This window comes from Thalassophryne amazonica, chromosome 19 (assembly GCF_902500255.1).
Source record: "Thalassophryne amazonica chromosome 19, fThaAma1.1, whole genome shotgun sequence".
In the NCBI taxonomy this organism is placed as follows: domain Eukaryota; kingdom Metazoa; phylum Chordata; class Actinopteri; order Batrachoidiformes; family Batrachoididae; genus Thalassophryne; species Thalassophryne amazonica.
The window spans coordinates 3,852,295-3,874,423 of record NC_047121.1 but is presented as its reverse complement, the minus strand read 5'-3'; the positions used below and the strand labels follow the sequence as shown (position 1 = coordinate 3,874,423).

The window sequence follows — 22,129 nt, the reverse complement described above, 5'->3', positions numbered from 1 at the left end:
TGAGCAGCAAAAACCAGGTGGAGCTGAAATGTGAAATTTACTGGGTTGGTAGATGTCAGGAAAAACTCGCTGTAAACAAAAAACGGCTGGTGAAAAACGGTAGCTGGCGCTGTAATTAATTAAAAACTTTTTGACAAAAACAACTTCTAATACTGTTTGATCCATGGGGTCCAACAGAGAAAAACCTCATACCGTTGCGATCGGTGGAGTGAGCTCTTTCCAGCGGTATGGGCCACACTCATTTGAGCCTCAACAGTTTTTTTTTGCAATATTGCAAAATATGCAAAATTGCCCCGAATGAACTCAGATTGGTGTCAAAACTTTCTCTGGTTCGTGAATCTCAAGAATTGGACCGGAAACCTTAAAATTTGTTGGTCTGTTCACAGTTTTCATGGCCTTGAGTTTGACCGTGTATGATGCTCTTTACTTCATTAATGGGATCACCGAACGGCATGAAATCACCCAGTTACACGCACGGCCTCTGTTACACCTCACGATGTTCTCTCAATCCTGGAAGGACCAAATGTTGGCAAATTTGCCAGCTTCCACCAGACTCCTGCTTATGGTGTGTAGAGCACAGTTTAAACCGTCTGTTTCCCCAAAATGGCCAGTAAAAAAAAATGCTAGGTGGCGCTATAAATAATAAAACTACTTTGAGAAACAAACTATTTCTAATAAATTCTGATCCGTCAGTTGCACATCGGAAACCTTTATACTGTTGCAATCAATGGATTAAGCTCTTTCCAGTGCTATAGGCCACGCCTATATAGGCCAAGACAGGTTTTTCGCAATTTGCAAAATATGCACAATAGGCACGAACTCGTCTCTGGATTTTTGACGCAGAAAGTCCAGATTGGTGTCAAAACCTTCTCTAGAGTGACTCTGAAAAACTGGACCAGAAACCTTGATTTTTTTTTTTTTTTAACTTTGTTTACAAGTTTCTTGACTTTGACCATATGTGATGCTATTTAATTAATGATGGGTTTTCTCATTAATGAGATCACCAAATGGCATGAAATCTTCCAGGTGGGTATAACACAAAAACACCGAGCAATATACAGAGAATGCCCGCTAAAAACCGCTAGGTGGCGCTATAAACAAGAAATACATTTGGACAAAAACAACTTCTAATAACTTGTGATAGATCAGTCACACATAGGAATCCTATCATACTGTTGTGATCAGTGGAGTGAGCTCTTTCCACAGGTATAGGCCACACCCATATGTGACTTGATACTTTTTTCACAAAATTCCAAAAGATGCAAATGTGAACCAGTCTCTGGATTATTCACAAAGAAAGGCCAGATTGGTGTCAAAATGTTCTCTTCTTCATGACTCTGAAAATTTGGGCCAAAAGCATACAAACATTTTGCTCTATTTACTTTGAGTTGGACCTTGTGCAGAGCTACATTATTTAATGTATGATGGGTTTTCTCATTAACTGAATGGTATGAGATTTGGCAGGTGCATGTACGGCCTCTGTTAGAGCCAGAGTGCTAAATCTGGTGGAACGGAGCTACTAAATGGCGCTGCAATGCATAATTTTATAGTTTTCAGAGCAGTAATATGCTGCAAAATTCATGCAGATCTTTTCTGAGAGTCTTACAAAGCTTCTCAGTGGTCCCTGTTTGGGGCAGACCTGGTCCACAGTGGTGGTGGTGGTGGTGGGGGGGCATGCTTGGACACTTAATATTTGCTTGTAGATCTAGTTCTTATTGATTTTGAAATCTGGAGTATATTTTTTTATTTTTCATGTAAAGTGACCCCTGCACCAGGTAACATGGCAACATGTGAGGACTGAAGGAATTAAAGAAGAATAAAACTAAAAAAAAAAAAAAACTACAGTAAACATCAGGACTTCACAGCATACAATAAAAGTAGATGTACTGGTGAGATTTTGTCCATCGGGGGCTGTACAAGAGAGGTCCCACAAGGTACCAAGGTTCACCCACAGACCCCAGACAGATGTTCCAGAGGCCCAGAAGGTTTCCCCCGGTGCCCCAAACCCCCTGGTCATGGGGCGGAATGGAACCCTACCCACAGAGCTCCTGTATATACAGTGATGGCTGTGTTTGCTGGAGTATAAGTCACACCTGTCAAAAGATGCCCCTTAAAGATGGGGTGGGAAAATACCCCCCCAATCAAAAAAGCCTTGACTCTGGGAAAGCTCCATATAAATAGTAATTATAACTGCTCATAAAGAACGCATGATTTATTTTTATTTATTGGGTATATAAGTTGCACCAGAGTATAAGGCACAAGATCTCCAAAACTAGCAAAAAACCAAAGAAAACCAAAACAAACTGACCTACACTCCAGAAGATGAGGTAAAAGCCTTTGTCTTTCCTGCCAGTGTTCCATATGCTAAGAGGTGAATAACTGTGTGTTTACGTCCGTGTTTGAGACAAGTGTGAGTGAAAATTAGGTTCCTGTGAGGGTACGCAATTTAACAATGAGTAAGATTTGTTCTTGTTTATTTGACAGAACCGTGCACAGCTTTCTAAACCTTGTGAATAAAATGCTCATGTCTGATTATGAAGAAACATCTCCTCTGGAATCTCATGGTTGAAATTAAACAAATCACTGAATTATTTGCATAAAACAGCTGTTAAGTTTAAGCAACACTAACCTGGAATATCCTCGGAATCTCCTTGGCGTCAGCCCGGTACACGTCGGTCTGAGTGACAGGCCTCACGTGGAACAGTTTACTGCGGGAAGGAAACCAGCCTTGCTTGTTGTGTTCAGTCAAAACATGTTGGCTGCACTAAATGTGCAGTTCCACCGAGTGGAACGAAGACAAGGACACAAGCTTTGGACTTACTCTATGTCCAGCACCATGTAGGGAATGGACTGCTCTCTGTCCTGCTCACTGTTGTAGAAGAGAATCTTCTTGCTGCTCACGACGACGTACTGCAGGAAGAGGACAGAGACCGTGAGGACGCACGTTTGTGGATGCCACATCGTTCTGTGCTGCTCTGATCTGTACCTTTTTCTCCCATCCAAACTTCTTGGTGTTGTTTCTCACAGGCAGGGAGAGCCAGCCCTCAAGTCTGGTTTCTAAGCCCGGGAGCAGAGAACACAGAAAAACATGGACAAACATGGAATGCTAAAAACGCCAGCATGCTGGCAATTTGATAAGTAATTACATGCATACTGATAAATACTTGATTGGACACGTGCTGCATGCAGAGAAACACAAAAATACCAGAAAAGCAATAACACAAACAGCAGCTGTATTTCCAGCACGTCCACAGAGTTCTCATAGCAAGCAGAAGGTTTCGGATAAAGCAGTGCACCTTCACTGTGGTTTTTTAAATGCTGCCCCATTTTTAAATGAAATTGAACTGACTATTAATCGTTACACTAATGTTGTCTTTACAAACTGTCCCACACACACACCAAGTCATTTCTTCTGTCCAACAAATGAAAGTACTACTACCCAATATTTATGAAGAGAAGAAATGAGCTATCTGTTCTGATTTCAGTCACAGCACGTGTGGCAGGTGGACACTTATGTTGGCTGATGTTGAGTTGTGGTCAGGGGCCCCAAAAACCTATTAAAAAAAACAAACAAAAAAATCACAGAATGTAGGCTCTCAATCATATTACTGTAAAAAAAACCCAAGAAAGCCAAATATTTTAACACTCTTTTATGCAGACACTGTGTATGATTTTTAATTTTTGCTTTAATAAAAAAATTGCCACATCTTGCGGGTCATCAGCTCACATCATGCAATGGAGCAGCGATCTGTCCATAATTGTAGGTGTGTTATTTGTTGCTAGTGACAGTACTTTTATTATTCAGTGTTCTGCAGTACGTCTTGGTGGACACTGATGTAGGCCACAATCTGACTTTGGGCCGCTGGTCTTCAGCACAAGCAAGCCTGTGCACTGATCTGCCTCTGGTTACTGACTTGATCTCATTGTTTGTACACTTTATTCACAGTTGTGATGCAGCTCTTTAACCCTTAGTATTTAAAGCATTTCCTTGAGATTTGTGAATTAATAGGAATATTTTATTTGCAGTTTCATATGCGGCACAGCTGAAAGTGCTCCATGACGGCAGACTCCAGCCACATAACTGAGCATGTTTGTGCGCTGATTCAAAATAAATAAATCTGAAATTTCAGACAATTAATTATTGCACGTGTAAAAACATATTAGAAAGTATAACGGAACCTTAACCATTGTGCATGACACACAATATCATAAATTGCATCGGCTTGATGTTATGAGGCTGCTGTGACTCAAACTGCATCGATACACACAAACACAACAGTAAAAAAGAAAAAGTTATGCTGGTTTGGAGAAAGCTGGGAACTATTCACACCACAGAGAGAAGTTCTTACCCGTATAAGCGTCATCAGCGTCAAACTCCGGCCCGCTGCTGACGCTGGCAGAGTCCATTGACTGAACACTGAGAGACTGCAGAAGATTCCTCAGCTGTTCGATGTCACTGTCCTTACTGTCCAGAGCCATCTGCAGCTCGATGCGCATCTGGCTCTCTTCAGATAATTGCTGCAGATTGAAAACAGTGAAAGTCAGAGATATTCATAGTACTCTGTGTCTGTATAACTGCAGTGTTTCTGTTCTCCTTTATTCTACTCTGTGTCTGTATAACTGCAGTGTTTCTGTTCTCCTTTATTCTACCTCCTCAGACATGCAGCGTTTCTCACCGACTTTGCGACAAAACACGGTGATATTGCTGAAAGTCTGTTTTTGGGAAAAGGTTTGGCTGAGCCCAGGGTCAATATCTGACCCTTTCACAGGAAAGAGCTGCTTCTGCTTTGATATAAAGATGCTTTTATTGTGAAGGACAGACAGAAAAATGCCTTTTACTTACAGCAACAAAACAAAGGAAGTGTATTTTCAGAAGATTCCATGGTTACCAGTTTTGGCAGAGGTTGTAACACTACAGGGCTCAAAGTGTGATGGAAGCCAGCAGGAGGCGCTGTGGAATAGTAATCAACAGGCCTCAAAGGACTCTGGCCACTCAGACCAGATCCCAGGTTTTAGCCGACTGGAAAGAGCATCCGCCTCTCATACTTGAGATCATGAGTTCGCATCCCGAGGGGAGCGAGTGGAAGTGCAGCTGCTATACACTCAGCCCCAGTGGTCACTTGCCATGAACAAACTATGGGTCAATATGCTTTATTGAAAAACACATTCATTATCATTACTGTTATTATCATTATTAAGTGCAAAAATGTCCTTAAAAATGGGTCTTTACTCTCAGGGGGGTTGGGGTAGCTGCCCCACCCCTCCACCCTCTGGCTACGTGCCTGCCTCTGTCTCTCATAGAAGAAAGGAAACGCACATGAAAAACTCATTTATGTATGTGTAAAGTGCTACAGAAGGACATTTACATAACATATGTCATGTGTCAGTAACACACATGGTGCATATCTGAAATAAAGAGAGACATTTTTTTCTAAAGCTTTCGATGCGGGTGCGCTGCCTGTTATTACTGCGTCGTCACAGTGCTACGAAACAGAGAGTGACATGCACCGTTATGTTGTGTGCAAATAAAATAGAGAAACAGAGTTGTTGCTGATGTAATGCGAAGCAGTTTATTAATGTTCTTTTAAAACGTGCAGCGTGCTCTGTGCTGAATGCAGACGCAGTGCTTCCTGCCTGCTGCTCACTCAAGTGTGAGACTAAACGAGATGTAAGGATTTTAGAAAAGTGGGCTTCATTTATCCTAAACTGATCAATTAAGAAAAAGGCCCAGGAACATCAATCAATCAATCAATTTTTTTTTTATATAGCGCCAAATCACAACAAACAGTTGCCCCAAGGCGCTTTATATTGTAAGGCAAGGCCATACAATAATTATGTAAAACCCCAACGGTCAAAACGACCCCCTGTGAGCAAGCACTTGGCTACAGTGGGAAGGAAAAACTCCCTTTTAACAGGAAGAAGCCTCCAGCAGAACCAGGCTCAGGGAGGGGCAGTCTTCTGCTGGGACTGGTTGGGGCTGAGGGAGAGAACCAGGAAAAGACATGCTGTGGAGGGGAGCAGAGATCAATCACTAATGATTAAATGCAGAGTGGTGCATACAGAGCAAAAAGAGAAAGAAACAGTGCATCATGGGAACCCCCCAGCAGTCTACGTCTATAGCAGCATAACTAAGGGATGGTTCAGGGTCACCTGATCCAGCCCTAACTATAAGCTTTAGCAAAAAGGAAAGTTTTAAGCCTAATCTTAAAAGTAGAGAGGGTGTCTGTCTCCCTGATCTGAATTGGGAGCTGGTTCCACAGGAGAGGAGCCTGAAAGCTGAAGGCTCTGCCTCCCATTCTACTCTTACAAACCCTACGAACTACAAGTAAGCCCGCAGTCTGAGAGCGAAGCGCTCTATTGGGGTGATATGGTACTACGAGGTCCCTAAGATAAGATGGGACCTGATTATTCAAAACCTTATAAGTAAGAAGAAGAATTTTAAATTCTATTCTAGAATTAACAGGAAGCCAATGAAGAGAGGCCAATATGGGTGAGATATGCTCTCTCCTTCTAGTCCCCGTTAGTACTCTAGCTGCTGAAGGCTTTTCAGGGAACTTTTAGGACAACCTGATAATAATGAATTACAATAGTCCAGCCTAGAGGAAATAAATGCATGAATTAGTTTTTCAGCATCACTCTGAGACAAGACCTTTCTAATTTTAGAGATATTGCGTAAATGCAAAAAAGCAGTCCTACATATTTGTTTAATATGCGCTTTGAATGACATATCCTGATCAAAAATGACTCCAAGATTTCTCACAGTATTACTAGAGGTCAGGGTAATGCCATCCAGAGTAAGGATCTGGTTAGACACCATGTTTCTAAGATTTGTGGGGCCAAGTACAATAACTTCAGTTTGATCTGAGTTTAAAAGCAGGAAATTAGAGGTCATCCATGTCTTTATGTCTGTAAGACAATCCTGCAGTTTAGCTAATTGGTGTGTGTCCTCTGGCTTCATGGATAGATAAAGCTGGGTATCATCTGCGTAACAATGAAAATTTAAGCAATACCGTCTAATAATACTGCCTAAGGGAAGCATGTATAAAGTGAATAAAATGGTCCTAGCACAGAACCTTGTGGAACTCCATAATTAACTTTAGTCTGTGAAGAAGATTCCCCATTTACATCAACAAATTGTAATCTATTAGACAAATATGATTCAAACCACCGCAGCGCAGTGCCTTTAATACCTATGGCATGCTCTAATCTCTGTAATAAAATTTTATGGTCAACAGTATCAAAAGCAGCACTGAGGTCTAACAGAACAAGCACAGAGATGAGTCCACTGTCCGAGGCCATAAGAAGATCATTTGTAACCTTCACTAATGCTGTTTCTGTACTATGATGAATTCTAAAACCTGACTGAAACTCTTCAAATAGACCATTCCTCTGCAGATGATCAGTTAGCTGTTTTACAACTACCCTTTCAAGAATTTTTGAGGAGAAAAGGAAGGTTGGAGATTGGCCTATAATTAGCTAAGATAGTTGGGTCAAGTGATGGCTTTTTAAGTAATGGTTTAATTACTGCCACCTTAAAAGCCTGTGGTACATAGCCAACTAACAAAGATAGATTGATCATATTTAAGATCGAAGCATTAAATAATGGTAGGGCTTCCTTGAGCAGCCTGGTAGGAATGGGGTCTAATAGACCTGTTGATGGTTTGGATGAAGTAACTAATGAAAATAACTCAGACAGAACAATCGGAGAGAAAGAGTCTAACCAAATACCGGCATCACTGAAAGCAGCCAAGATAACGATACGTCTTTGGGATGGTTATGAGTAATTTTTTCTCTAATAGTTAAAATTTTGTTAGCAAAGAAAGTCATGAAGTCATTACTAGTTAAAGTTAATGGAATACTCAGCTCAATAGAGCTCTGACTCTGTCAGCCTGGCTACAGTGCTGAAAAGAAACCTGGGGTTGTTCTTATTTTCTTCAATTAGTGATGAGTAGAAAGATGTCCTAGCTTTACGGAGGGCTTTTTTATAGAGCAACAGACTCTTTTCCAGGCTAAGTGAAGATCTTCTAAATTAGTGAGACGCCATTTCCTCTCCAACTTACGGGTTATCTGCTTTAAGCTACGAGTTTGTGAGTTATACCACAGAGTCAGGCACTTCTGATTTAAAGCTGTCTTTTTCAGAGGAGCTACAGCATCCAAAGTTGTCTTCAATGAGGATGTAAAACTATTGACGAGATACTCTATCTCACTTACAGAGTTTAGGTAGCTACTCTGCACTGTGTTGGTATATGGCATTAGAGAACATAAAGAAGGAATCATATCCTTAAACCTTGTTACAGCGCTTTCTGAAAGACTTCTAGTGTAATGAAACTTATTCCCCACTGCTGGGTAGTCCATCAGAGTAAATGTAAATGTTATTAAGAAATGATCAGACAGAAGGGAGTTTTCAGGGAATACTGTTAAGTCTTCTATTTCCATACCATAAGTCAGAACAAGATCTAAGATATGATTAAAGTGGTGGGTGGACTCATTTACTTTTTGAGCAAAGCCAATAGAGTCTAATAATCGATTAAATGCAGTGTTGAGGCTGTCATTCTCAGCATCTGTGTGGATGTTAAAATCGCCCACTATAATGATCTTATCTGAGCTAAGCACTAAGTCAGACAAAAGGTCTGAAAATTCACAGAGAAACTCACAGTAACGACCAGATGGACGATAGATAATAACAAAACTGGTTTTTGGGACTTCCAATGTGGATGGACAAGACTAAGAGTCAAGCTTTCAAATGAATTAAAGCTCTGTCTGGGTTTTTGATTAATTAATAAGCTGGAATGGAAGATTGCTGCTAATCCTCCGCCTCGGCCCGTGCTACGAGCGTTCTGACAGTTAGTGTGACTCGGGGGTGTTGACTCATTTAAACTAACATATTCATCCTGCTGTAACCAGGTTTCTGTTAGGCAGAATAAATCAATATGTTGATCAATTATTATATCATTTACCAACAGGGACTTAGAAGAAAGAGACCTAATGTTTAATAGACCACATTTAACTGTTTTAGTCAGTGGTGCAGTTGAAGGTGCTATATTATTTTTTCTTTTTGAATTTTTATGCTTAAATAGATTTTTGCTGGTTGTTGGTGGTCTGGGAGCAGACACCGTCTCTACGGGGATGGGGTAATGAGGGGATGGCAGGGGGGAGAGAAGCTGCAGAGAGGTGTGTAAGACTACAACTCTGCTTCCTGGTCCCAACCCTGGATAGTCACGGTTTGGAGGATTTAAGAAAATTGGCCAGATTTCTAGAAATGAGAGCTGCTCCATCCAAAGTGGGATGGATGCCGTCTCTCCTAACAAGACCAGGTTTTCCCCAGAAGCTTTGCCAATTATCTATGAAGCCCACCTCATTTTTTGGACACCACTCAGACAGCCAGCAATTCAAGGAGAACATGTGGCTAATCACTGAAATACGTTGGTTTTTGACCAGATTTCATTCCAAAGATGGCTGAAAATGACCTTGCCCCACCGGGCAAGTTAGGGGCATAGAGCACTAGTCCAAGAGCATCCTTCACTCACAAATCAAGCAAGTCTGACTGTCGAGTCCTAAAACCGATGAATAAAAAAAGACATTTATACAGATGTGTTTCTATGAACAGCCCTTTTTGTGCACATCTTTGCCTAAAAACCTCCCAACTCAATTCGCCTCAACTGCACAATGTCTACTTTATTTCCATAGTTATTAAAAAATAACAACAATAGGTACAAGATGGATTTATTTAAGTTTTTCTTCACTATGTCAGATGGTTTGTGGATCAATAATATGCTTTTCAGAAATCAATGGAATTACTTACATAATCCCCCTTAATGCCTAACTGGCATAATTACAAAACAATTAGGGGTAAATTAGGTCTTTAAGGATCTAACTAAAAGACCAAATTAGCTTTTGACAGCATGTTCCAGAAAGCAAAACACACTTAAAATGATACAGTTAATGTAACTTGCACAATAACGGAAAATGAAAATACTGGACTTGTAACTAATTATTTTTTATTAATTAGTCTGTTGATTATTTAGTTGTTTGGTCCATAAGATGTGAGAAAATGGTGAAAAATGTCATTCAGTGTTTCCTAAACCCCAAATGATGTCCTTAAATGTCCAGTTTTGTCCACAACCAAAGATATTCCATTAATTGTCAGAGAGCAGCAAAGAAAATAAAGAACCCATAAAATATTCACATTCTTGAAGAAAAAAAGGGAGAATTTTAACATGAAAAAAAAACACACACACACACACACACACAAGACCATTAATGGAATGTCAAAATAGTTGGCAAATATATTAGAAGTCATTTCATTGTTGTGGCTCTCGAAGAAAACAGGACAGGTCTCATATGTCGCCTGGTCAAACCCTGCAGATATAAATGTCTTGAAAGGTGAACTTATGTGAGAAATGAGAGACTGTGGTACGTTTCTCTGTGAAACAGGCAAACCCAGTTGTGTCTGACTGCGTCACTGACCGCCTGCATGTCATTGATCTCTCGCTGGTATTTGATGATGGTGCTGTTGAGTTTTTCCTTCTCCGACCTCAGCTCCAACTGCAGCTTCCTGTTCTCCTTCTCCTTCCGCCGCATGTCTGTGTCGTTACCGCGGCGACTGCCTCCACCACGCACTTCCTTCCTGTTCATGATCTCTGCCAGCTTATTGACAGCCTGTAGACACAAGAGTCAACAACTCAGTCAACTTTCTGATGGGAGAATATTTAGTCCTCCACAGTCTGAATGCCTTCATACACAGACTTTTTAAATTCACACAAAAACATGTCAGCCACAAGAGGGCAGTGTAAGTCCACAATGCAGAACATCATGGCACATTATTAAAACGCCATCTACCACAAAATTATTTGTTTCAGGCTCTATTTCTTGCATGTGGGAAGCTAATGACTAAAATCCAGGCTAAAGCAAGTCGACTGAACTTCAGTGGTGGGAGGAGTATGACCAGGAATCTTTTAATTTTTTTTGCTACAGAGAAACCCAAAGTTATTCTTCACTGTCACCACCTATTTACAATAAAATATTTTTTAAAAGAGTGACTTTTTCTAATGATGTCATTCAATCGCCTTTTGTTACGTTTTGTTATTTTGCTTCACAAAAGCTGAACAAAGGTCTGTTTTTAAACACCTGGTTATCTTGACAGTTCTTCAGGATGAAGTCACACAGGTGTCTCTGTGTTTGCCGCCCTTCATCCTCAGACTTACACATGTAGTCAAAAAGGAACAGGTATATGTGCACAAAGCTCAGACCCATGGGGAACCACGTCTATCTGTGTTATTTTAGAAGCACGGACACCTGAAGCTGAAGTCAAACTTGTCCTTTGGGTGCAAAATCCCAAGCTGCAACCTAAAAATAAATACCAAAATTTTGTATTTTTGTCTAAAACTGGTACTCTTCTGATTTCCAAAGGAAAGGGCAACTGTTCGGAAGAACTGTTTCTGCTGTGGAAACCGTCCTGTGCACCAGCAACATGTTTGTTTTGTGAATTGCTCTTTAATTTGTGTCTGTATCATGGCCCAAGCAGAGGGTCACCCCTTTGAGTCTGGTCTGCTTGAGGTTTCTTCCTCAGAGGGAGTTCTTCCTTACCACTGTTGCTCTCGTGGTCAGTAAGGTTAGACCTTACTTGTGTGAAGTGCCTTGAGGCATTCTTGTTGTGATTTGGCGCTATATAAAAGAAAATAAACTGAAATTGATTTGGAAGCACCTGCTTGGGTTTAAACACCCACCTGAGTCTTCAGGGTTCTCTCTGACTGCAGCTGCTTCTCAAAAACCTGCCTCATCTGGCAGATCTGCTGTTCCCAATTCTTTGACTTTTCCATCTCTGAAACACACACACACACACACACACACACACACACACACACACACACACACACACACACACACACACACACACACACACACACACACACACACACACACACACACACACACAGGTCAGTGTCAACATTTCTGTCAGTATTTTGCTGGTGTGTTGCTGCTGCGCACGTTACCGTCGACTGCCTCCTTCAGTCTGTTGTTCAGGTCCTCCTTCTCGTAGGCTAAGTTGGCAACGTCGTTGGTCAGGGTGCGATTAGCTTCCTCGAGCTGTGTGGGGCAAAAACAAACATGAGCTGCATTATAAGTAATCATGAACACTGTCTGAGATGTGAGTCTGTATGTTTAGAAGATAGTGTTGCGTCATGTCCATAAGAAACTCCAGCTGTCACGCAGGTGATCAGGTCCATTTTATATCTCTGTTTCTTCTGCTTTTTGAGTGGATGATCTCTTTTTTCTGTAAGTAACTTGTGCCAAATCAACACATGGTGACATTGGGGGTAAAAAGGGGTGGAGCCAAAGGAAAACCATTACGAGTTGATCTCTGACTCTGGAAACAGCTGACCGCGGTGGAATGTGACCCGTGTCAGCAGCCAGTCTTTAACTTTGACTAAACGCACCATCAACCAAATTGTTGCAAATTAGTACAAAGTGTTGCAGTTCATAATCCTGATCAGCTGCTCTTTAGGACACGGGACTCACTGAATTGATGGTGATGTCCTTCTCAGCTAACTCCTGACGATGGCGGGCCATCATCTCCTTCAGCTCCAGCTCCTTCATGATCTTCTCCTTCTCCAGGTCTGAGTACTGCTCCTCAGCTATGGAGCGTGCCAGCTGCTCGGAGTCGGCCTTCGTCAGCGTGATCTCCAGCTGGGCTGCTAGTGACTCCCTAAAACATATGCAGAAAGTATCACAAAAAGTACAGTTTTGTTGTGAAATATTTTTTTTAAATGTACTTGACTTTGTTCTTGATGGTGGTGTAACGGACTACAGCTGATCCAGATGACTTCCTTGTGATGTCATCAAGACACCACTTCAATCACAAACATTTTGCTGATCACTATAAAGTTCAGATCACCTCTCTAGTCCTATTGGCTGCAGAGAAACAGCAGAAAATATGTTTTTCACACCATGTTCATGTTGAGCTTGGCCTTTGTCCAATCATCTCTAAAAGTTAATCATTTTGAGTTACCTGCCCACTTAATATTCCCACCCACGTTTGGTGGAAATTCATCCAGCTATTTCTTAGTTATCTTGTTCACAGACAAACACACACAGGACTGATACAACAGCCTGCTGCACCGCTTTGCCGCTGCAAATCACACTAATGACTTTATTCTTAAATATTTAAACTTTGCACACCTTGTTTCCATCCAGGACCACAGGCAGAAATGTTTTGCATTGTTCTGTAAGTTCTTTTTAAAAATGGAAAGTAAAGCGGTATCTTCCTGCCCCAATCTGAACTGTGGGTTTTGTGATCCACTTCCCTCTAATCAGGACATTACCGCTCCTCCTGCAGCTCCTGCAGAGACTGCTGCACATCTTTGTAGAGGTTGTTCCTCTCCTCACACTCCTCCTTTAGTTCCCGAACCTGAGTTTTATACAACGTCTGGAGAGAAAAAAAAAAAAAAAAAAAAACAACACACACATAAACAAACAAATCAATACAGTCTCGAGTCACGTATATATATATTATATATATATATATATACGCACACGTCAGCGAACAGCTGGCATTAAGATTTCCACACCGGTGACTGAATAACTGCTCTCAGGAAAGATTTATGATAAACTGATTATTAAAAAACTCCAATTTCCATCAATACTACAGTTAGCTATTATTTTTGTATATATTATATTATACACACATGGGATTGAGCTCACAAAGCACAATCCTAATCTGGCAGCAGAGATAGAAGTCACGGTAACATGATGTATGGCGGACAGAAAAATTAGCTGGTGGAATTAAAAGACGTGTTTCAGGAACAAACTGAAAAACAAGCCACACTGTAATGAGCTCTAAACTCACAGAGAAATACTGCTCGGCTTCCAGCTGGTCTTGTAACTCCTTCATTTGTCCGTCTGTGTCTTGTCTTTCTCTGTGGACAAAACATATGAAATAAATTCCGCTTCCTGCTGAAACACAAAGGTGAGAGTAGAGGAGTGCGGGCAAAACTGACTTGCGCAGCTCTTGGTTCTGTTTCTCTAAGCTGCGTTTAATGTCCAGCAGGTGATTCATTTCCTGCTTGAGCTGTTTCTCGGAGGTTCGCAGTGAGCTGAGCTGGTGGTTGTGGGCCTTCAGGTCGTTCTGAATCAGGTTACGCTTCTGGGTCTCCTGCTCAATCTTCAGCGTCAGATTCTTCACCTGGAGGAGCAAAGGAAATGAAGATGAAGGGTTTACATCTACAGACAGGCTGATTGGTGTTTTTTCATACACCACCCACCGGCCACTTTATTAGGTACACCTGCTCAACTGTTTGTTGACACAAACAGATAATCAGTCAATCACACGGCAGCAACTCAGTGCATTTAGTCATCTAGACGTGAAGACAACTTGTTGAAGTTCAAACCAAGCATCAGAATGGGGAAGAAAGAGATTCAAGTGATTTTGAACATGGTGTGGCTGTTGGTGCCAGACGGGCTGGTCTGAGTATTTCAGAAACTGCTGATCTACTGGGATTTACACCCACAACCACCTCTAGGGTTTACAGAGAATGGTCCAAAAAACAGAGAAGATATCCAGTGAGCAGCAGCTGTGTGGATGAAAATGTCTTGTTGGTGTCAGAGGTCAGAGAACAGACAGACTGGTCGAGTGGGCGACTGCGTGATGTCATGTCAATATGGACCAACATCTCTGAGGAACATTTCCAACACCTTACTGAAACTATGACGTGAAGAATTAAGGCAAAAGGGGTTAAAACCCAATAACTTCAAGGTGTGCAGGTGTGCCTAATAAAGTGGCAGGTGAGTGTAAATTTAATTTAATCTAACCTTTATTTAACCAAGTCAGTCCAGTTGAGATCAACATCTCTTTCACAAGGGCGACCTGGACAATTATAAAGTTTCCAATCCACCTAAAAGAGTTACAAAATTCTGAGAGATATCATCAGATTCTGTGTTAGCTTGACACGGAGTGACCCATTCATCCTGAGAAGGTCTTTCTCTCTAATGTCCACTGGAGTTGAAGTGGACATTGTGGATGTGTGGAGACGGCGCTCTGGCTGTCTGTCAGTGAGTATAATTGAACCCAAACAATGTTTTGTGTTTTTGAAAAAGGACAAACTAAACCACACAAAAAGTGAATCCAGTATAATAGAAAACCAAACTGTTGTGGATGTTCTGAGATGTAAGATTTTTATCTGTTTATTTATAGCTTACTGGTTAGCACTGTTGCCTCACAGAAAGAAGATCATGGGATCAATTCCCACCTGTGGCCTTTATGTGTGGAGTTTGCATATTCTCCCCATGTTTGTGTGGGTTCCCTCCGGGTTTTCTGGATTCCTCCAAAGACATGCAGGTTAGGTATCTCCCACAAATCTCTTTGTGGGATATATTTTTCTTCATGTCCTCTTAATTTGTGAGATGCATGAGATGCAAGTTTCAGCTAATTAGCTCAACCTTGCAATTTTAAATGACCACATCTCAGAACATACAGCAGCGAGGGAGCTGGTTTTAGTGTCGTATATAAAGCTCTTTCCACACTCTACAAATGTATCTAAAATCTTAGTATCCAGCAGAAGAAAGTTGCAGAAAGCATCTCAATTATTATCAGTAGAAGTTATGCACAAAATGTATGAAACATGTTTACAAAAGTGGATCTTTACGCTCTAAGGGGGTGGAGGGGCTGTTCCTGCCCCTCGTCCCGCTGCCTGCGCCCATGTCACACTCTGTGAGCAGGAAGGAAACCCACACACAGATACATTTGTTTACTTATGTGAAAAGCACTATGCTAAGAAGTTTCCATCAAGTGTCAAAGAGAAACACACAAAGGAGAGCAAAATATCATTTATTTATTTTAAGTTTTCACCCTGGGGGGGGGCTGCTGCCTGTTATTCTTGCCTCTGGGCTGCACTCTGAAACAGCAAACACGCTGCTGATGATGTGTGCAATTAAACTAGAGATGTGCTGTGATTATCGAATCTAAAGCAGCAGGATAACGTGCTTTTAAAACATTTGTGCTCTGTGCTGAATGCAGGCACTGAGCTCTGTGTGTGTGTGTGTGCGCGCGCTCACCTCCTCAGTGAGGTGGTCCTTGTGTCGGCGCAGCTCATCCAGCTTCTGCAGAGCCTGTTTGTAGTCGCAGTCCATCATGCTGCTGTGCTTCTCCAGCTCCAACATCTGGTTCTCCAGCCGAAGTTTGGACGCTCGCTCCTCGGCCAGCTTCTGCTCCAGCTCTGAACACCAGTAAATACACACTGAATGAATGAATGAATACTGGGCAGCAGGAGAAAGCAGACCTATCAGAAACCAATTATACTCTTAATCTACTAAAGTTATAAATTACACAATTTGCAAAACTTAGAATATTTAATCAGTTTTGAGAATATTTGGTCTTTTTTAACGATCATAATGCAGCAGACACCATCGAGACGGGAGATTAAACAACTGTGATCTAATATGGGAGGGCGGTATGTCTCTGAGGATGGGGGGTGGAGTAACGGAGATCTGAGTAAACTACAACACCAAAAATACATCAATTATAAAAATGGTCGCACATAAATATTACAACAATATCAAAACTAAAGACGACTGGCCAACTAACAATATGTCTATGTGTTGTCCCATTATTAAAGGGGCATCATGTAGTTTACAGGGACATCTAGTGGTGAGGCTTCATATTGCAACCCACTCAATAACAACCCTCACACATATTGGTTTTTGGGATCCACTCCCCAAACAGTAATCACTTTTTCAGTGCCTGTGAGTGAACAGGTTCTATATGACTCTTCAAAATTGGACTTTCTAGTTCTGCTCATATTAATGAGCCACTTAACCCCCCCCCAAAAAAATGGTCCATGAGCACCTTACCCTTCATGGACTCTGACTTGGCCCCCTCAATGGTTTCCTTCATCTTGCTCTTATCTGTCAGTAGTGCCTTAGTGGCCTTATGGGAGACCTCCTGCTGCTCCAGTTCCTGCTGCAGCACCTTCAGCTTGTAGGTCAGGTCAATCTCCTTGTTGCTCTTCTCCTGTAAACACAGACACACAGCGAGAGAGATTTCAGAAAGGCAGTTTAACACAGAGCAATTACTAACCCTAACCCCATATTTTCCAGACAATACGTCACCCCCAGTTCCTTTTTTTATTTTACTATTATGATTATTTATTTATTCACTGGTCTCACAACATATTTTGAAGTAACTTATACCTGAAAAAAATACTGTATAATCATCTATCATCTACATGCATGACAAGCTGCAGCTGTGTACTGATCTGAACGAGGTACTGTGATTCACACTGAAGCAGAAGGTGGTGGTACTGTACTTTTAACCTGGATGCCAAACGTGATAAAACAAGAACATCTGCATGAGGAGGACATGCTGGGTCTTAACAGAAGAAGTGACATTAAGAAATGCTGTCAAAACAGAAAGACCAAACAGAGAGGGAAAACTCAAACCCTCACATGACTCAGCAATCCATGTTTTTGCATTCTGTGGTACAGCCAAAACAGCAATGAGAACAGCTAGGCTAAGGTAAGGCAAACTAAAATATTTAATTACATTAGATGAAAATGTCTGTTTTGAGGCAAGAAGTGGTTTACTCTTTAGTACTCTTTGTGTCTTGGACAATCACAGTAATCGGGCTGTTAGCTTCTGCTCACTAATGCAGTGTTTGCATTATAAACTGACCACTGATTAAATGTATTTTGGTTTTTGTTGCGTGAAGCAGCAACAGTTTCAAAAATAAATACAACTTATAGACAGGTATGATTTGTATTCTTATAAGATTTTTTCCCCTCTTTATGACATTTTTAAATGTGATTAATATTAGGGTGACCATATTTTGATTACCAAAACTCAGGACACTCAGCCCGGCAATGAGTTACTCAAATGATGACCAGGACAGGACATCTGGTCACCCCAACTAATCTGCTGGTGTGAGAGACAGTCCGATAAATATGGTATTGTTTGTACACTCTGTAACCTATAGATGGTGCTGAAGCTTCAGACCAATATTTAGAAATATCTTGAGTTTTCATGACACACACACACACACACACACACACAAATCCTGTTTAACCACAGTTGTACAAGAAACCACTGTGGTATCTGGTTTGGTCGGCGATAATTCAGGTCAGCTTGACATGCTTTGGGTTTACATAACTCAAAAAAAGGTCTGCGTTTAAAACAATGTGGCATCAGTCTCCTTGCACAATAAGCACCTCCCATGTTCAAATTATTCCAAACAAATCAATGCAGACGAGGTCAGATCACAGAAGTTACAATGTTACGTCAAATGTGACACCAGTTTGTTGTTCCTTCAGTCTTCTGCTGTGGAGCTCCACCACAAACCACATCATCAGTTTTAACATTAAACCTCTATAGACTGAGTCACATCTAATGAAACGCTTGTGTCGGTCAGTTTTCTCCGTCCCTGAGTGTTTATGAGTCCTTAAACAGTGACCTTAACCAGACGGCCGCTGGCCAAGATACACTTTATGTTCACACACATATTGTGGAATAAATCCGACTGTCGTCTAACATTGCGGTTTACCTTCTCCAGATCAGTGAGTTTCTCCTGAAGTTGTCTCTTCTCCGTCTCAGCTTTGGACAGAGCCTGTCTCTGCTGGCGTCCCTCCTCCTCCAGGCCAGAAATACGTCCTGCAAACCAAATCCACCACAGACAACAGGCCTCAGAGACAAACAGTCCTCGCCTCAGTGTTTCTTTGTTCTAGCAGCATATGTTGTTCATGTACAGACATTCACAATGAAATTCACATCAAGATGGCTTTTGATTTTTATTACTTTTATTGCCTGCACTCGTGAGTAATACTCTGTGGTCAACATTATGCAGGGATTAAAGCAAAAATACATAAATAAATAAATCTTCTGACTGAAATTTTGTTTTCACGACAAATCATAATCTGTTCACCATCGACCTTTTCCATAGAAACTCTTTTGTGATCGAGTCCTACAATTTATGATAAAACCAGGTGGAGACGGTTAAGAAAAGAGCAAATTGTTCTCCTGCTGGACAGATTCTATTTCACTCAGTAACCATCTGTGCTCGTTTCTAACGCAGCATCATATTACAGAAAGACTTTAACCTGCACATTATTTAAATACTTCAGGATAAACACATTTTAAGGGGACGGCTTCTACTTCATTCACCACCAATTAAAATCTCAAGCCTGTAGCCAGGATCTGAAATTGGTGTGCGTGTGGGGGGGGTGTTTTTGATGTCCTGGGATGCAATATGGAGGGTTTTTGATGACTATTTTCTAACCCTGATCCCCCAATTTAGTTGTTCTGCTTAATGTGTGCGTTTGCATTTTCTTTTGCATATTTTCAAGTTTTCTATGCCTTTAATCAAAATTGATATCACAACCTACATGTTTGTTTGATCAGATTACTAACCAGACTGACCTAATTTTAAAGCTGGAACTCCAAACAGACCCAGTAAGACTGAACTCGGACGTTACATTAAAAAAAAACAATAAAAATATTAACATCCCACTTTAGTGATGCAGAAAACTTAAATTAACTAAACTTATTTTTATGTGGCTCATCAATTGAACAGTCCAGCACTAAAAGTAGACCCAGTAAAACACAGACCCAGAGTAATACGGACTTAAACATTTTAGTAGTTAAAACTATCATCATCATTATTATTATTATTAAGTAGTAGTAGAATGAAAAATGTCTTCAAAAGTGGGCCTTTAATCAAGGGGTGTTGTGGGCACGTCACCCACACAACACCCCCTTTCCATCTGGATGCAACCCCTGGTTTGCAGTTTCTTAACAGGAACAATCTAGAATTTCTGTATTTATGTGGAAATTGTTTGAGGTAAGAAGGTTTCATTAGTGTATTTATATTATGCCATCCTCAGTAAGAGATTTTAGGCATATTTTGGGAGGAAAAAAGCGTTAGTGTTTGTCGATAGTGTGCCGCAGGTCTGCAGCTGTTTTTGGTTTAACCACAGCGAGGCAATCACACCAGACTTTAAAAGGAATTTTTTTTAAATGTTTGTAAAACTCTGGTCTTTGCTCGATGTGCGCTGAGAGACACTCAAATACCCCCCCCCACCACACAGACAGGACATGACTCACTGCCAGGAGAAAAAACAAAAACAAAACAGAGACGTTATTATGAAAATTGATTTTTGAATGTTTTGAATGTGGTAAAGCTAGTTTTTTGCAGCCCCATAGACATAAATCCATTGTACCGACGAAGAACTGTAACCCCTGAATATTAGCCTGGGGCACCAACAGTCACCTAACATTAAGTCCTTCTTGGTACGTTTAAACTGTATTAGCCATGTAATGGCACTTAAATTCTATTTTCCTTGTCCAGTCAACGTTAACCATACACCAGTGTTCCCACAGTACCGTGAGTCACAACAGCCAGTCATCGCTCCACTTACTTTCACACAGTGGCATGAAAAAGAATGTGAAGCTTTGAGCTATTACACGCCTGAATGCTGGAATGACATCCAACAACAAAAAAAGGTCAGGCTTCTGTATATAAAAATTCTAAAATTATACCCTTTAAATTCACAGTGCAAACTAATTTCTGGAACATGACATAAAAGAATATGGTACTGTGTGGTAAATCAATCTGAGGACACAGTTCGCAAAAACTGAGTGAACGGGCAAGGAGGAGGCAAGTGAGGAAAGCCACCAAGACAACCCTAAAGAAGATCTAGGCTTCTGTGGCTGTGATTGGCGAAACTGTGCGTAGTGCAAGTTTTGACTTTTGCGTCACCACTTAAAGCTTCATAGTATATTAAATCTAAGCTTGGTTCTCCCATGTGCCTTCTGGAAAACTAGCTGAACTTTCAGGTCGGCTTTAAGAAAATCCTCTTCCATACCACTTGACCATGAACCTGTATCATCATGTCAATCCCTCAGTGGTGAGGAGGACAGTATCTCAGTTGATTCCCAGACAAGGATGATGGAGTCGGAGATGACTGAACAGGTCCATTCTTGACAGGCAATGTTACTGACAAAAGCTGCATGTGGTTGCTGAAGGAAGCTCCTACTGGTCAGTATCTTCTTTCTCTTGCTCCCATTCTCCTCTGTGTTGTATGCATTTTTTTGAAAACTTCCTGTCCGGTGTGGATCATTGCTTGCCAGCTGGTGTGTTCTGTGCTGGTCTTCCAGTCAATGGAGCAGTCCTAGAGGTTGTACTTCAGGAAGTCCTTGTAGCATTTCTCCTGCCCTCCTCTGGACCATTTTCCTCGACTCAGCTGTGAGCAGAAGATCTGTTCGAGACGTGGGCCGTCATCCATCCTAACAATGTGACCCACCAGTGCCGGTTCTTGATGACACACTCGATGCTCTGTAGCTTGGCTTCAGCCAGGATGCTGATGTTGGAACAGTACCTAATGTGGAGGATACTTCTGAGGCAGCGCTGGTGTAATTGCTGGAGGGTCTTCCGGTGGTGGCGGTAGATGATCAGGTCTCAGATCTGTACTGCAGGGTTGGCATGACGACAGCTTTGTAGACAAGGATTTTTGTCGTGTTAAATGCCGAAGGGAGTTCCTGCTCATTTCAGTCGGAATGTGAACCCACATGGGTGCCCAGGTATGGAAAGTGGGTCTCGTTCTTCAGGACATGTCCATGCAGTTTCACAGGAGGAAGTCTGGACTGACCCTGTTGGTGTGGAGGCTGGTAGACGATCTGTATCTTCTTCAGGTTGATGTAAAGGCCCAGCTTGGTGTAGCCTTTGTCGAAGGTTTCAAGGATTTTCTGAAGCTCTTCTTCTGGAAAAGAAGACACACAACTATCGATACTAGCATACTGGAAGTCTGGGAGTGAAGTGATGGTGGTTTTCTTCTCTTGGTTCTCAGTCGGTTCAGGTTGAAGAGCTTTCCACCCATTCTGTAAACGATGAGAATTAATGGTGGCACCTTGTCCTTGATCAGGTGGAGGACTGATGCCATGAAGATTATGAAGAGCTCTGGGGGGATGACGCAGCACTACTTTACTACTGATAGAACATCGAAGGCTTCAGTTTCTGTGCCATTCACCAGACCTGTGCCGGGCCTGTCATCATAGAGAAGCCTTGGGAACCTGAGTTTCTCCAGACAGACTTTGTTGGTGTCTAACTGGAGATGCAAACTGTAAAATTTGCACTGTGCAAATTTTCTT

General features: G+C 41.4%; 1 protein-coding gene and 1 long non-coding RNA gene across 2 annotated transcripts in view; one reads left to right on the top strand and one right to left on the bottom strand.

Annotated features, from left to right (window-relative positions):
* Positions 1-22,129, bottom strand: part of rock2a (rho-associated, coiled-coil containing protein kinase 2a) — a 69,434-nt gene that overhangs the window by 6,766 nt on the left and 40,539 nt on the right. The window contains exons 16-29 of the mRNA XM_034195023.1: positions 18,531-18,637; positions 16,846-17,005; positions 16,051-16,211; positions 13,998-14,182; positions 13,847-13,916; positions 13,323-13,426; positions 12,520-12,706; positions 11,994-12,087; positions 11,727-11,821; positions 10,468-10,659; positions 4,350-4,518; positions 2,987-3,057; positions 2,822-2,910; positions 2,630-2,708 (exon numbers count right to left, since the gene is read on the bottom strand). Coding sequence (XP_034050914.1) covers positions 2,630-2,708; positions 2,822-2,910; positions 2,987-3,057; positions 4,350-4,518; positions 10,468-10,659; positions 11,727-11,821; positions 11,994-12,087; positions 12,520-12,706; positions 13,323-13,426; positions 13,847-13,916; positions 13,998-14,182; positions 16,051-16,211; positions 16,846-17,005; positions 18,531-18,637 — 1,763 coding nt within the window. The remainder of the gene's footprint in view (positions 1-2,629; positions 2,709-2,821; positions 2,911-2,986; positions 3,058-4,349; positions 4,519-10,467; positions 10,660-11,726; positions 11,822-11,993; positions 12,088-12,519; positions 12,707-13,322; positions 13,427-13,846; positions 13,917-13,997; positions 14,183-16,050; positions 16,212-16,845; positions 17,006-18,530; positions 18,638-22,129) is intronic.
* Positions 1,177-20,727, top strand: LOC117531845. The gene is made up of 3 exons (XR_004566746.1): positions 1,177-1,267; positions 4,582-4,588; positions 20,718-20,727. It is a non-coding gene; the product is annotated as an uncharacterized LOC117531845 (long non-coding RNA).